The sequence below is a fragment of the Oratosquilla oratoria genome, chromosome 38 (genome assembly GCF_046742065.1).
Source record: "Oratosquilla oratoria isolate Oo_2021 chromosome 38, ASM4674206v1, whole genome shotgun sequence".
Classification (NCBI taxonomy): Eukaryota; Metazoa; Arthropoda; class Malacostraca; order Stomatopoda; family Squillidae; genus Oratosquilla; species Oratosquilla oratoria.
The window spans coordinates 21,647,346-21,661,794 of NC_134814.1; the positions used below are offsets into that span (position 1 = coordinate 21,647,346).

At 41.8% G+C, this 14,449-nt stretch overlaps 1 protein-coding gene across 1 annotated transcript in view; it reads left to right on the top strand.

Annotated features, from left to right (window-relative positions):
- Positions 1-6,697: 6,697 nt before the first annotated feature.
- The window catches only part of LOC143020010 (endothelin-converting enzyme 1-like), a gene marked incomplete in the record, with an annotated part of 101,397 nt that continues 93,645 nt past the window's right edge, over positions 6,698-14,449 (top strand). The window contains 1 exon segment of the mRNA XM_076176108.1: positions 6,698-6,855. Coding sequence (XP_076032223.1) covers positions 6,726-6,855 — 130 coding nt within the window.

A 14,449-nucleotide genomic window follows, 5' to 3' on the forward strand; every position in this document is an offset into this window, starting at 1 on the left:
CCTTTGGTATATGTATGTATTATTAATCCATTAACTATGTTATTGTTATTTTCACAATCTTTCTTAACACGATTGTACACTACACTGTATAATGACAATTATAATGATAATGGTGATGAAAATTAATAATAGTAATAATAATAATAATGATAATAATAATAATAATAATAATGATAATAATAATAATAATAATAATAATAATGATAAATAATAATAATGTTAATGATAATAATAATAATAATAATAATAATAATAATAATAATGATAATAATAATAAAATAATTAATAATAATAATAATGTTAATAACAATAATGATAATAAAAATAATAAAAATGATAATGGATGGGAGGATGGTGGTCTGTTATTGGCCATTTTGGGATCTGTTAGGACTCCGAGAGGGAGTGGGAATCCCCTAGAATCCCCTGGAATGGGAATCTCGGAATGGAGGAGGAGGAGGAGGAGGCGCTAAGAGGGATCTACGAGGGCGAGGTCTTATAGGCTAAGGGAGAGGTTGTCTTGGTCAAGGAGGAGGTAATTTTGGTCAAGGAAGAGGTCGGCTTGGCCAAGGAAGTTGTCTTTGCCAAGGAAGAAATATTGGCCAAGGAGGAGGTCATCTTGGCCAAGGAGTAAGTTGTCTTGGTCAAAGAAGAGTTCTTGGCCATTGAGGAGGTCGTCTTTGCCAAAGAAGAGGTAGTATTGGCCAAGGAAGATTTTTTTTTTTTTTTTTTTTTTTTTTTTGGTCTTCAAGAACCAAACGGTCTCACGCTGACAAGCATTGCGATTGGGCTACCGTTACCGTTACCGTCACCATGAAAGCGAATAAAATAAAGTACGTAACTATGTTACTAGCTTAACTGCCATTTGCCTTCACCTCTTAGCCATCTTAACTGCCATCATTAATCATCTCCTTCTCCAACAAGCGCACATCCTCCTCCTCCTCCTTCTTTGCCTCGTCCTCCTCCTCTTCTTCCTCTGACTTCTCTTCCTCCTCTCCTCCTCCTCCTCCTCCTCCTCCTACTCCTCCTACTCTTGCTCCAACTTATTCTCTTCCTTCGTCTTCTCCTTCTTTGCCTCCTCCTCCTCTTCTTTAAGAAAAGATATAAATAAATGAAATGAATAAATAAAAGAGAAGCAGAGAGAGAAGAGAGGCAGACAAAGAGAGAGAAAAGAGAAACAAAAAAGTAAATATAATAAGAAAAATTGTCTCATTAAGTGATGGCGGTGGAAGCGTACTGTGTGTGTAACGTAGCGCTTCGTAACGCTGTGTAACGCTATGTAACGGAACCGCAGTGTCATGCGTCGCCAGTTGGCCAAGGAAGAACTTCAAGGCCGGAGAGTTGTTCTTCAAGAACAAAGTTCTCCCAGTTGGAAGCCCTACAAAGGTTGTTTCGTTTCGCCAAAATTGGGAACTCGACAAAGGCTGTTTCATTTTGCCAAAAGTTGGAAAAGGTCAGTCAGTTTCATTTTGCCAAATATTGGAAAAGGTCAAGAGATGTTTCATTTTGCCAAATTTTGGATATTTTTCATTTCGTTAAAATTTGGAAAACAGGCTATTTCATTTCGCCAAATTTTGGAATAGGTCAAACGCTGTTTCATTTGGCCCAAATTAGGAAAAGGACAGTCATTTGGTCTGAATTAGGGAAAAGTAATTTGGCCTAATGGGCCAAAATTCGGGAAAGATCAAACGTCATTTGGCCACATGGCTCTTTTTCGAAGCCTTACAAAGATCGTTTCATTTCGCCAAAAAATCGGAAAAGGTCAAAGGTCATTTCGCCAAAATTCAGAAAAGGTCATCCAAGGTCATTAGGCCACTTGGGCCATTTTACGGACCCATTGTGTCTCGGTTTAACTACGCCAATTCTGTCCGAAGCGGAGTTAAACTACTTAACCTTTGTTTTAACCTTGTAACAAGCTTAACGCCCGGGAATAACTCGCTATCGTTCCACATTGGTTAAGTTGGTAGTAGCTGGGCCTGTTCAGTCCACGAGACAGTCTAGAAGCTCAGAAGCAATGGAATTTTTTTATCAATAATAAAAGTTAATATCCAAGACTATATATATATATAATATATATATATATATATATATATATATATATATATATATATATATATATATATATATATATATATATATATATATATATATATATATATAATATATATATATATATATATATATATATATATTATATATATATATATATATATATATAAGGGTCTGCGCAATCCCATAAATAAATATACCAATCCATTCGGTGGTATTTTTCAATGATTTGTTTCTGGTTACGTTGTTAGTATCATTCTAAGGGACACATCGCCCCCCACTCGCTCCACTCTCTCTCTCTCTCTCTCTCTCTCTCTCTCTCTCTCTCTATATATATATATATATATATATATATATATATATATATATATGTATATGTATATATCTTTCTCATCCTTTTATCCCCAACACTATTCCAACCCATTGTATCTCTATCTTCTCCCTCTTCCTCATCCAACATCTCCAAACTCCACCACTATCTCCTCCTCCATTCCGTCCTCCATTTTTGTTTTTGCTTCTTTGTCTTCTCTATTTGGTCTAATGAGATCTGCCCACTTTTGTCGTCCTCCCTTATTTCCTCTTTCTCTCCCTCCCTCCCTCTCTCTCTCTCTCTCTCTCTCTCTCTCTCTCTCTCTCTCTCTCTCTCTCTCTCTCTCTCTCTCTCTCTCTCTCTCTCTCTCTCTCCCCCCCCTCTCTCTCTCTCTCTCTCTCTTCCCCCCCCCCTCTCTCTCTCTCTCTCTCTCTCTCTCTCTCTCTCTCTCTCTCTCTCTCTCTCTCTCTCTCTCTCTCTCTCTCTCTCTCTCTCTCTCTCTTCTCCTCTTCGTCTTCCTTCTCATATTGTTCTTTCTCCCCTCCCATCTCCTCCTCCTCCTCCCACCTCCTCCTCCTCCCTCCTTCTCCTCCTTCCCCTCTCTCTCCTCCTTTTTCTTTCCTTCCTCTTCCTCCTCCTCCTCCTCCCACTGTTTGTCCTCCTCTAGCAGTCCTCTTCCTTTTACTCCCCTCCCTCCTCTTCCTCCTCCAGTTTCTCCCCCGCCTTTTCCTCTTCCTCTTCCTCTTTCTCCTCCTTCTTCTCTTACTTTTTCTCCTCCTCTCTCTCTCTCCTCCTCCTTCTCTTCCTTTTTCTCCCAACCCTCCTCTTCCTCCTCTCCCTCCTCCTCCCTTTCCTTGTCCTCTTTCTCTTCCTTTTTCTCCCCTTCCCTCTCATCCTCTCTCTTCCTCCTCCTCTTACTCTTCTACATCTTCCTCCTCTTCCTCTTCATCCTCCTCCTCCTCTTCCTCCTCCTCCTCTTAGTACCCTCCCGTGCTTGTAGAATCCACACTGAGTACCGTGGACGGCTGCTGTGAGGCCGCGGCTTTCCAGTCGTTGGAACTCAAGGCAATATTATAATTTTCATCTTCTTCACTATCATTATCATTATCATCATTATCATACTCTCGTAGCTGTCATCATTATCTTTATCATAATCATCATTATCATACTCTCGTAGCTGTCATCATTATTATCATTATCATCATCATTACCATCATCATTATTATCATCGTAGTCATCATCATAATCCTCATCGTGATCATCATCTTCATCATCATCATCATCATCATCACCATCATCATCATCGTGATCATCATCATCGTGATCATCATCATCTTCATCATCACCATCGTCATCATCATCATTATCATCATTACCACCATCATCATCATTATCACCATTACCATCATCATTATCATTACTATCATCATCGTGATCATCATCATAATCATCATCATCGTGATCACCATGATCATTATCATCATCACCACAATCATCATCATCATCATCGTCGTCATCACCATCATCGTAATCACGCCATTTCTTCATTATGTCGCTTGGGCTTCCTCCCCTCCCCTTTTTCCTCTCCCCACACACAGTCTCTCCCCTCTTCCTCTCCCCCTCCTTCGCCCCTCACCTCCTTTCTTTTCCTCCTCCTTCTCTTCCTTTCCCTCCTCTCTCCCCTCCCCCATCCCCTTTCTTCCTCTCCCCTCCCCCTCCCTCCTCTCCCCATTCCCTTCCCACCCTCCTCATAACCTTCCCATTCTCCCCCCTACCCCTCCCTCCTCTCCACATCCCCTCCCTTCTCTCCCTCCTCCCCCTCCGTCCTCTCCCCTTCCACTCCCCTTCCTCTCCTCTCCCCTTCCCTCCTCTCCCCTTCCCTCCTCTCTTCCTCCCCCTTACCCCTGTCTCCTCTCCCCCTCCGTCATCTCCCCTTCCTTCCTCCTCCCCCTCCGTCCTCTCCCACTTCCCTCCTCCTCACTCCCCCAGACTCCTTCACTCCCACCCATCGCCCTTCCTCCTTCCCAGCTCTTTCCAACCTACTCCCCCTCCCTCCCCCTCCCTCCACCTGGAACGCTTCCAACTGGAATGACCACCTGGAATGGAGGTCCTGGATCGACGCAGCTGGGAGAAAAGCTTCCAGGATGCACCAGCTTCCATATGGTCTTATTCAACTGGATGGGGGGAGGGTCCACGCCAGGAGGCGCTGAGTGGTAGCTGCGGCCAAAGCCGTCACTTTTGCCCTATTAGGGCGCTTTAGGGGCTGTTAGGGGACAGGAGACGAGTCACTACTGAGATTCGGAGAGGTGTGCGGGATTCGAACCCACAACTAAGTGAATCCGGGACCAGCATGCTGCCGATGACGCCACAAGTGCACAAGATCAACAGAAGGACGATTTTTTTTTAATTCTGATCATCATCATCATCATCATCATCATCATCATCATCATCATCATCATCATCATCATCATCATCATAATAGCTATCGTCATCATGGTCATCATCGTCGTCATCATCATCATCATTATCATCGTGATCATCGTGATTATCGCCATCGTCGTCATCATTGTGATCATCATCGTCATCATCATCATTATCGTAATCATCATCATGGTAATCATCTACATCATAATTATCATAATCATCATCATCATCATCGTGATCGTCATCGTTATCATCATCATCTGTCGCCAGGTGATTTTATTCAGCAAGATGGACATCGGAGAAGTGACAGAGAAGGGACTGGGAATCCCCCCCCCCCCCGATAGGTGGCCTTCCTCGTCGCAGAAGAAGAAGAAGGAGTTCTTCATCATCGTCGAGGGAAGGGGGAGAGGGGCATATAGGACGTCCCTCCCTCTGGAGGTGATGACAAAGGAGGAAGAGGAGGAGGAAGAGAAAAAGGCGAATTAAGAGGAGGGGGTTGAGGAAGAGAAGGCGATAAAGGAAGAGGAGGAGGGGAGGAGGAGAAGGCGAAGAAGAGGAGGAGGAAGGAAGAGGATAAGGCGAAGAAGAGGAGAAGGCGAAGGAGAAGGGGAAGGCGAAGAGGAGGGGGAAGGAGGGAAAGGAGGAGAAGGGGAAGGAGGGAAAGGAGAAGGCGAAGGAGGGAGAGGAGGACGAGGAGGAGGGGGAAAAGAGAAGAAGGAGGAGGAGGAGGAGGAAGTTTGATTTGGTCACAGTCTTTCGCCGTGGAGTCCTTTCTGACCTCAGTCAAACCTGAGGTCACCCAACCTGGTCTGACTTGACCTGACCTAACTTGGCTTAGTTATACTAAGGTTAGAAGTCCCACTGTGCGTGTGTATGTGTGTGTGAGCGCCTGTGCGTGCGTGTGTATGTATGTATGTATGTATGTATGTGTGTGTGCGTGTGTGGTACCAGGAAAATTAATCAAATCGACTGTGGAATAGAATATATATATATTTATTATTTTCTATTTCTTTATTCATGTATTTATATATCTATCTATTTAAAGATATGTTTATTTACTTAATTTCTATTCATTTATTTATGTACTTGTCTCTATTTATCAGTTTATTAATTTATTCATTGTTTTTATTTATTCATTTATTTCTGCATTTCTTTATTATTCATTTGCTTATTTACTTATGTGTTTATTTATTATTTATTCGTTCATTCACTTATACATTTATTTACTTTAATTATTTTTCCGTCGTTTTCTATTTATTCATTCATTATATATCTTTTTGTATTTATTTATTATTCATTTACTTATCTACTTATTTATTCATTTATTTGTTCATTCACTTATATAATTATTTATTCATTTTTGTCTTTTTTATTTATTTATTCATTATCTATCTGTATTTATTTATTATTCATTTACTTATTTATTATTCATTTGTTCATTCACTTATATATTTATTCATTTTATTTATTTTATTTATTTTTCTGTCTTTTATTTATTCATTTATTATTTATCTTTCTGTATTTATTTATTATTTATTTACTTATTTACTTATCATTTATTTGTTCATTCACTTATATATTTATTCATTATATTTATTTTTATTCATTATTTATCCTTCTGTATTTATTATTCATTTACTTATTTATTATTTATTTGTTCATTTACATATATTTATTCATTTTATTTATCTTTTATGTATTTATTCATTATTTATCTTTCTGTATTTATTATTCATTTACTTATTCATTTATTTATTATTTATTTGTTCATTCACATATATTTATTTGATTTATCTTTTATTTATTTATTCATGATTTATCTGTATTTATTATTTACTTATTTATTTATTTATCATTTATTTGTTCATTCACTTATTTATTTATTCATTTTATTTATCTTATTCATTTTGTAGCCCTGTCTGAGACGCGAGAGCTCCTGGACACCATGGACGAGCCCGAGGACGTGAACAGCATCGAGTGGAAGCTGAAGACCTTCTACTCCTCTTGCATGAACATCCGCCCTTACATGAACACGGGGCTCATTCTCCTCAAGAGGAAGATCATCTCCGAACTACGTAAGTGTTCTTAAAAAAAAAAAAAAAAAAAAAAAAAAAAAAAATTCCCCATATGGACTGAAATTTTTTGTTGGAGATGTATGCCTATTTATTTTCTTTTTATTATATTCATGTATTTATTTACGTATTTTTAGTTATATATATATATTTCAGGAACTACAAGGTTCTAAAAGTTTTTTTTGGTAATGTTCAAATCTTATCTTTCTGAAAGTAAATATATTTTGAAATGTTCTTCACCCTGTCCTATGTTCTTCGCTCGAGTTATACGTTTTTATAACATAAGTTCTTCAGAAGTCATCCAATAATGTCGGTAATTACCTCATTGTAGTTACTTAAAGTTCACAAAATTATGATTTTTTTTAGTTTAACTCCGTCACATAACCTTAAAAGGTTACACCATTTATATATATATATATATATATATATATATATATATATATATATATATATGTATATATATGTGTGTGTGTGTGTGTGTGTGTGTGTGTGTGTCTATGTGTGTATGTATGTGTTTTATTATTATATTTTTTCTCGAATTTGTGTGTGTTTCAGACACATTCAATAAAGCTCGTTTACCACGTATCGACTTTTCGCCGTGCGCCGTCCACGACACGACGTCGTGCTCTCTCAGATAATCATGGGTGTCTATGGACGGCCCACGGCGAAAAGTCGACACGTGGGAAACGAGCTTGAATGTTCCTATATTTTCTTGCAGTGTGTCAAAAGAAAACAAAAATATGAATTAATAAATTGTCTTATTATAAGACAACCAAAGACTGAAATTGTATAGATTATACCGTATGTTACTTGTTATCTCGAGTATCACTAAATGGAAATCTGCAGCCCCAGAGTGGCCGGCAGCGGTCCTTGGGCCGTTCCATGTTGTGTGAGTGTGGAACTGTTTCTATGTCACCGGAGGAAAATGATCATGAGAATTGATCAGTCGCCGGTTGTCAGCTCTCCTCCTCTTTCTCCTCCTTCTCTTCCTCCTCCTCCTCCTCTTCCTCCTCCTCCTCCTCTTCCTCCTCCTCTTCCTCCTCCTCCCCTTGCTCTTCTTCCTCCTCCTCTTCCTCCTCTTCTTCCTCCTCCCCCTCTTCCTCCTCCTCCCCCTCTTCCTCCTCCTCCCCCTCTTCCTCCTCCTCCCCCTTGCTCTTCCTCCTCCTTCCCCTCCTCCTCCTCCTCTAGCTCTGGACAGTCATCTACGAGGCAAAACAGAATCTCGTTCTTCATTTCCACCTCTCTTTTACTCTCTCTCCTCTCTCTCTTTCTCTCTCTCTCTCTCTTTCTCTCTCTCTCTCTCTCTCTCTTTTTTTTTTTTTTTTTGTACTGTGAGAAAGATTCATGCAGTCCACCGGTGGTTTTGCCACTATACGTAGTCATTATGTTAACCATATATTCTTTATTTACAGCTCTTTCTTCCTCTTGCTCTATCTCTCTCTCTCTCTCTCTCTCTCTCTCTCTCTCTCTCTCTCTCTATATATATATATATATATATATATATATATATATATAGTTAACGTAATTTCCTGAAAATGATGAAGATGAAGGTGTTAGAGTCTGAAATAACCGTAATTAGCGTTTACGTGTAATTATTAACGAGAGGGCGTTTATGGGTGGGGAAGGGGGGGGGATAGATGTGACATGGGGAGCAATTAAGGGGAGACGCAAGAGCCCCCCAAAGAATTATAGGCCTTTGGGGGATGTGGGGGAAATGGGGGGGGGAGAACGTAGGGGTGGTTAAGGAAAGATAGGTATATGGTTTGTTATTTCTGTTACTGTTACATATATGGGATTTATTGTTGTATAAAGCTGAAAATAGAAAATAAAGTACAAAATTAATTTATTTTCTGTCATAGATAATTTATTTGTCGTTTCAGTTAGAAGGGATTTATTGTTGTATAAAGCTGAGAATAGAAAATAAAGTACAAGATTAATTTATTTTTTGTCATAGGTATTTTATGTGTCGTTTCAGTTAGATGGGATTTATTGTTGTATAAAATTGAGAATATAAAATAAAGTACAAAATGAATCAATCTTTTTCATAAATAATTTATTTATTATTTCTGTTACTGTTACATATATGGGATTTATTGTTTTATAAACCTGAGAATAAAAGATAAAGTACAAGATTAAAAATATTTGTCATAGACATTATTTGTTGCTTCTGTCATACTTGTATAGATGGGATTTATTGGTGTATAGATGGAATTTATTGTTGTATAAAGCTGAGAGTAGGAAATAAAGTACAAGATTAATAAATCTTTGTCATAGACAGACAGATGATTTATTTGTCGTTTCTGTTACGCTTACATAGATGGAATTTATTATCGTATAGAACACAAAATGAAAGAAAAGAAAGGTAAAACTTTGTCATTGATAATAATTTATTTGTCGGTTATGTTATGTTTACATAGATGGGTTTTATTGTTGTATAAAGCTGACAATTGAAAATAAAAAATAAATCTGTCATAGATAATGTATTTGTACCTACATAGGTAGGATTTATTGTTGTATAAAGCTGAGAGTAGATAATAAAATACAAAATTAATAAATCTTTGTCATAGATAGGTAGCAATTTATTTGTTATTTGTGTCGCTCTTGAATGGGATTTATTGTAGATACAGCGCTAAATGGAAAATAAAAATAAATAAATCCTTGTCATAGATTTTTTTTTTTGTTACGCTTACATAGATGGATTTTATTATTGTATAAAGTTGAGAGTGGAAAATAGAATAACTATGAAATTGATAGATGAGACGGCGTAGATAATGCCATGAATAGAGTAATTGAAAAGACATTTTGAGCACAAGGTTCTGTGCTTAGCTGAATAAAATCTCTCAACCGAATAGCCAGAATAAAGTGTATCCGTCGCGTAGCAATTTATTGGAACAGATTTACAAAATGGCGCCCAAAGGAAGGCTTGGCCAGGAGGAGGAGGAAGAGGAGGAGGAGGAAGAAGAGGAGGAGGAGGAGTGGAGGGGATGGAGGGAGACAGTGAGCGAGCGTTCCTCCCCCATCTCTCCCCCCTCTCCCCCTTCTCTCCCCCCTCCCCCTCTCTCTCTCCGGCGTTACGGTCCATCAGGGGAACGAGGCATCTTTGCCCTGAAAGTCCGTTTGGCACTTCTTGGCACCCTCCTCCTCCTCCTCCTTCTCTTCCTCCTCCTCCTCCTCCTCCTCCTCCTCCTCTTCCTCCTCCTCCTCCTCCTCTTCCTCCTCTTCCTCCTCCTCCTCTTCCTCCTCTTCCTCCTCCTCCTCTTCCTCCTCCTCTACTCCTCCTCCTCTTCCTCCTCCTCCTCTCCTCCTCTTCCTCCTCCTCCTCCTCCTCTTCCTCCTTCCCCTCCTCCTCCTCTTTCTCCTCCCCTCTTCCTCCTCTTCCTCCTCCTCCTCTTCCTCCTCCTCCTCTTCTTCCTCGTCTTCCTCCTCCTCTTCCTCCTCTTCCTCCTCCTCCTCCTCTTCCTCCCCCTCCTCTCTCTCCTATCTCCTCATCCTCTCTCCTCTTTCCTTTTCCTCCTCCTCTCTTTCTTTTCCTCTTCATCCTCCTCCTCCTCTCTCTTCTTCCTCTCTCTCCTCTTTCCTCGTCCTCCTCCTCTCTCCTCTTCTCTCTTCCTCCTCTCTCCTCTCTCTTTCTCTCTCCTCCTCTCTCCTCTCTCTCCTCCTCTCTCCTCCTCCTTATCTGTCCTCTTCCTCCTCTCTCCACCTCCTTGTCCTCTTCCTCCTTTCTCCCTCCTCCTCCTCTTCCTCTTCTCTCCTTTCTTCTCCTATCTCCTCTGTCTTCCTTCTCCTCCTCCTCCTCTCTCCTCCTCTCTCTTCTTCCTCTTCTCTCCTCTTCCTCCTCCTCTTCCTACTCTCTCCCTCCTCTTCCTCTCTCCCTCCTCCTCCTCTTCCTCTCCTCTCCTTCTCTCTTGTGCTCCTCTCTTCTTCTCCTTCTCTCTCCTCTTGTTCCTCCTCCTCCTCGTATTTCCTCCTCCCTTCGACCACTCCTATCCTCCTTCCTCCTTCTTCTCCTCATATTCCATCCTCTTTCCATTACTATTTCTACTCCCGTATCCTCCTCCTCTTCCTCCTCCTCACCTCTTCCTCCTCACCTCCTCCTCACCACCACCATTCCTACCACCGTATCCCCCCTATTCCCACATCTTCTTCCTCCTACGCCTTCCTCCCTCTTTTCCTCCTCCTCCTCCTCCTCCTCCTCCTCCTCTTCTTTCCCGTCCTCCTTTCCCTCCTCCTCCCCGTACTCGTTTTTTCCCCACCTCTCTACATTTTCTTCATCGTTTACTTATATTTTACGTTTTCTTTCTCCTCCTCCTCCTCCTCCTCTTCCTCATCTATCAGTCCTCTTCTTTTCCTTTTCTTCATTCTTTCTTCTTCCTTCTTCCACCTCTTCTTTTACTCTTTCTACATCTTACTTCCCCTCCTCCTCCTTCTCCTCCTCCTCCTCCTCCTTCTTCTTTCTTCTTCCTATCTCCTCTTTTCTTCTTCTCTTTTCCTCTTTCTCTTCCTTCTACTTAGTTCCCCTCCTCTTCTTTCTTTCTTCATATTTTTTATTCTTCTCCCCACCTCCTCTTCCTCCTCCTCCTCCTCCTCTTCATCTTCCCCTTTCTTTTCCTCCTTTCCTTTTGTGCTCCTTCTTATTTCCACTCCTCTTCTTCCCTTTCCCTTCCTCCTCTTCATTCTCCCCTCCTCCCTCCTCCTCTTTCTCCCTTCTTCATCTTCCCCTTCCTCCTCTTCATTCTCCTCTCCTCCTCCTCCTCCTACACTTCCTCCTCTTCCTCCCTTCTTGATCTTCCATTCCTCCTCCTCCTCTTCCTCCTTCATCTTCCCCTTCCTCCTTCATCTTCCCCTTCCTCCTCTTCCTCCCTTCTTCATCTTCCCCTTCTTCCACTTCCTTCTCCTCCTCCTCCTCCTCCTCCTCCTCTTCTTCCCTTCTTCATACTCCCCCCACCCCCCACCCCCGCCCCCAGTGACTCTTGGCTCAGTACCAGCCCATAGCTGTGGAAGTCAGACCCTCCCCCTCCTCCTCCTCCTCTTTCCAGTCATCTTGCTCCTCTTCGTCATCTTACTCCTCGTCTTCCTCCTCCTGCTTTTCTTCTCCTCCTCCTCCTCCTTCTCCTCCAGCTCTTCCTCCTCCTCCTGTTTCTAGCCATCCTACTCCTCTTCGTCATCTTCCTCCTCGTCCTCCTTCTCCTCCTCCTTCACCTCCTTCTTCTCTTCCTATCTTTGTGTTCCCTTTGTGTTATTCTTCTTACTAGTCCTCCTCCTGCTCTTCCTGATTTTCCTCCTGAACCACTACTTGCTTCTGCTTCTCGATATCCTCCCCCTCCTCCTCCTTCTCCTCTTCTTCCCCTCCTCTTCCTCCTTCTCCTTCTCCTCCTCCTCTCCCTTCCTTCTCCTCCTCCTCTCCCTTCCTTCTCCTCTTCACCCTTCTGCTCCTCCTCCTAATCCTCCTCTTGTTCTTCGTCTTCCTCTTTCTCCTCCCCCTCCCCTCCTCCTCCCTATCCTCTTCTCTCACACCTCTTATCGCCTCTCCTTTCCCTTCCTTTCACTCCCTCCCCCATTTGTCTTCTCCCCATTCTCTTCTCCCCCATACATTTCTCCCCATTTATCTTCTCCCCCATACATTCTCCCCATATTCTTCTCTCCCCATTCTCCTCTCCTTCCATTGTCCATATTTCCCCTCCCCTTCCTTTCCCCCCTATTTTCTCCCCGTCCTTTCCCCCTTCTTTCCTCCCCTTCCTCTCCCTAATTTCTTCTACCCTCCCCTTCTTCTCCCTATCTTTTCTCCTCTTCCACTCCCCTTCCTTCCTCTCCTTCCTCTCCCCCTTTTTCTTTCCTCCCCTTCCTCTTTCCTTCCCCTCCTCCTCTCCCATCCTTCTTTCCTCCCTTTCCTCTCCCCTTTCATCTTTCCTCTCCATCCTCCCCTCCCTTCTGCCTCCCCTCCTCCCCTCCCACTCTTCTTTCCTCCCCTCCCTCTCCCCCTTCATCTTTCCTCTCCCTCCCCTCCCTTCTTCCTTCCCCTTCCTCTCCCCCTACTTTCCTCCTCTCCCTCTCCCCCTTCTTCCCTCCCCTTCCCCTCCCCCCTCTTCTTTTCCTCCCTCCACTCCCTTCCCCCAATACCTTTCCCCTTCTCCGTTTTTCCTCTGCCTTCCTCCCCCCTTCCCCCCCCCCCCCATCCGCTGGCCTTCTCCATTGTCCTTCCTTGCCTCCTTCAATAAGGTAACTTCATCATCTCTGGGGGGGACCCCAGAGATGAAGTATATTTCGCTCGATCGGGACCCCCTCGTATATTGGGTATCAAACAGCAAGAAAGGAAAAATAATAACCAAGATAATAACAACTCAATAATAATAATTATGATTAATAATAATAATAATAATAATAATAAAATTATAATGATAATAATATTTAGTAATAATAATAATAATAATAATAATAATAATAAAATAATGATAATAATCTTGATAATAATCATGATAATAATAGTAACAATAATAATGATAATATTGATAGTAATAGTAATGATAATAATAATGATAATAATCATTAAAGATGGTAATAATACTGCTACTACTACTACTAATAATAATAATAACGATAATAGTAATAATAGTAATAATATCAACATCAACAACAAAAATATCCTGTCCCAGGAAATATCGAATTACCCACTTGAAGTCTAAAATATGGACGTCGGAGGGGACCCTCTCCCCGTTCGCCATCTTGAAAACAAACACCACCACCCTCACCTTCATTTGGAGGGGCAGCCCCAAGGGTCGGCATTTGGTCCCCGGAACAGGGCTAAAATCTCTCTGAACCGGCGACTGATCACATAGGAAACTAATCAAACGTGCTACAGGAGCAATAACCGCAGCCCCACAGCAACCGATAACGCTCCTCTCCCAAGCCCCTCCGTAGATCTCTCCATAAAGAGACGTTGGATGTCTTGTACTTAGACTGGAGTTGTCGCCGGTTGCCAACTCTCCTTAGGTGTAAAAGCTGGAAGAATTAACAAAAGACAAACAGATCTCCAGTCCGGTGGCCGAATGCCAGCCTTCCGGGGCTGCATCTCCATTTGGAGGTGAGGCTGTAGATGGATGGATGGCGGGGGAGATGATAGTCTCCGACGCCCATCTACCTGGGCCACCAGTTAAAGGTAGTTGTTGTGCCAGTTAAATTATAATAATATTGAAAATAGTTTGTTGTAGATAGTGGCTAAGCCACATTCTCAGTAGAATATAACACTCAAGATATTGAGGGAACCGAAGATCATCCACTCGGAACCTCACCCAGATATCCTCCTCCCTGTATATGTAGGGATCGTGACTGTGTGTTTTACTCCGAAGTCACAGTCTACGAAAATGTGTTTGACAGTGTAAGGCGATTGTACCTGAATTTGGGGGGCTTTAAGGGATATTTTTGGGGATTTTGTAGGGATTATTTGGGGGAAGTTTTATGGAAAAAGGATGATTTAGGGACTTTTGGTGGAGGGGGATAATTTGGGGACTTTGTAGGGATTATTTTGGGGGGAATGGATGATTCAGGGACTTTTGGAGGAGGGGGTAATTTTGGGACTTTGTGGGAATTATTTGGAGAATTT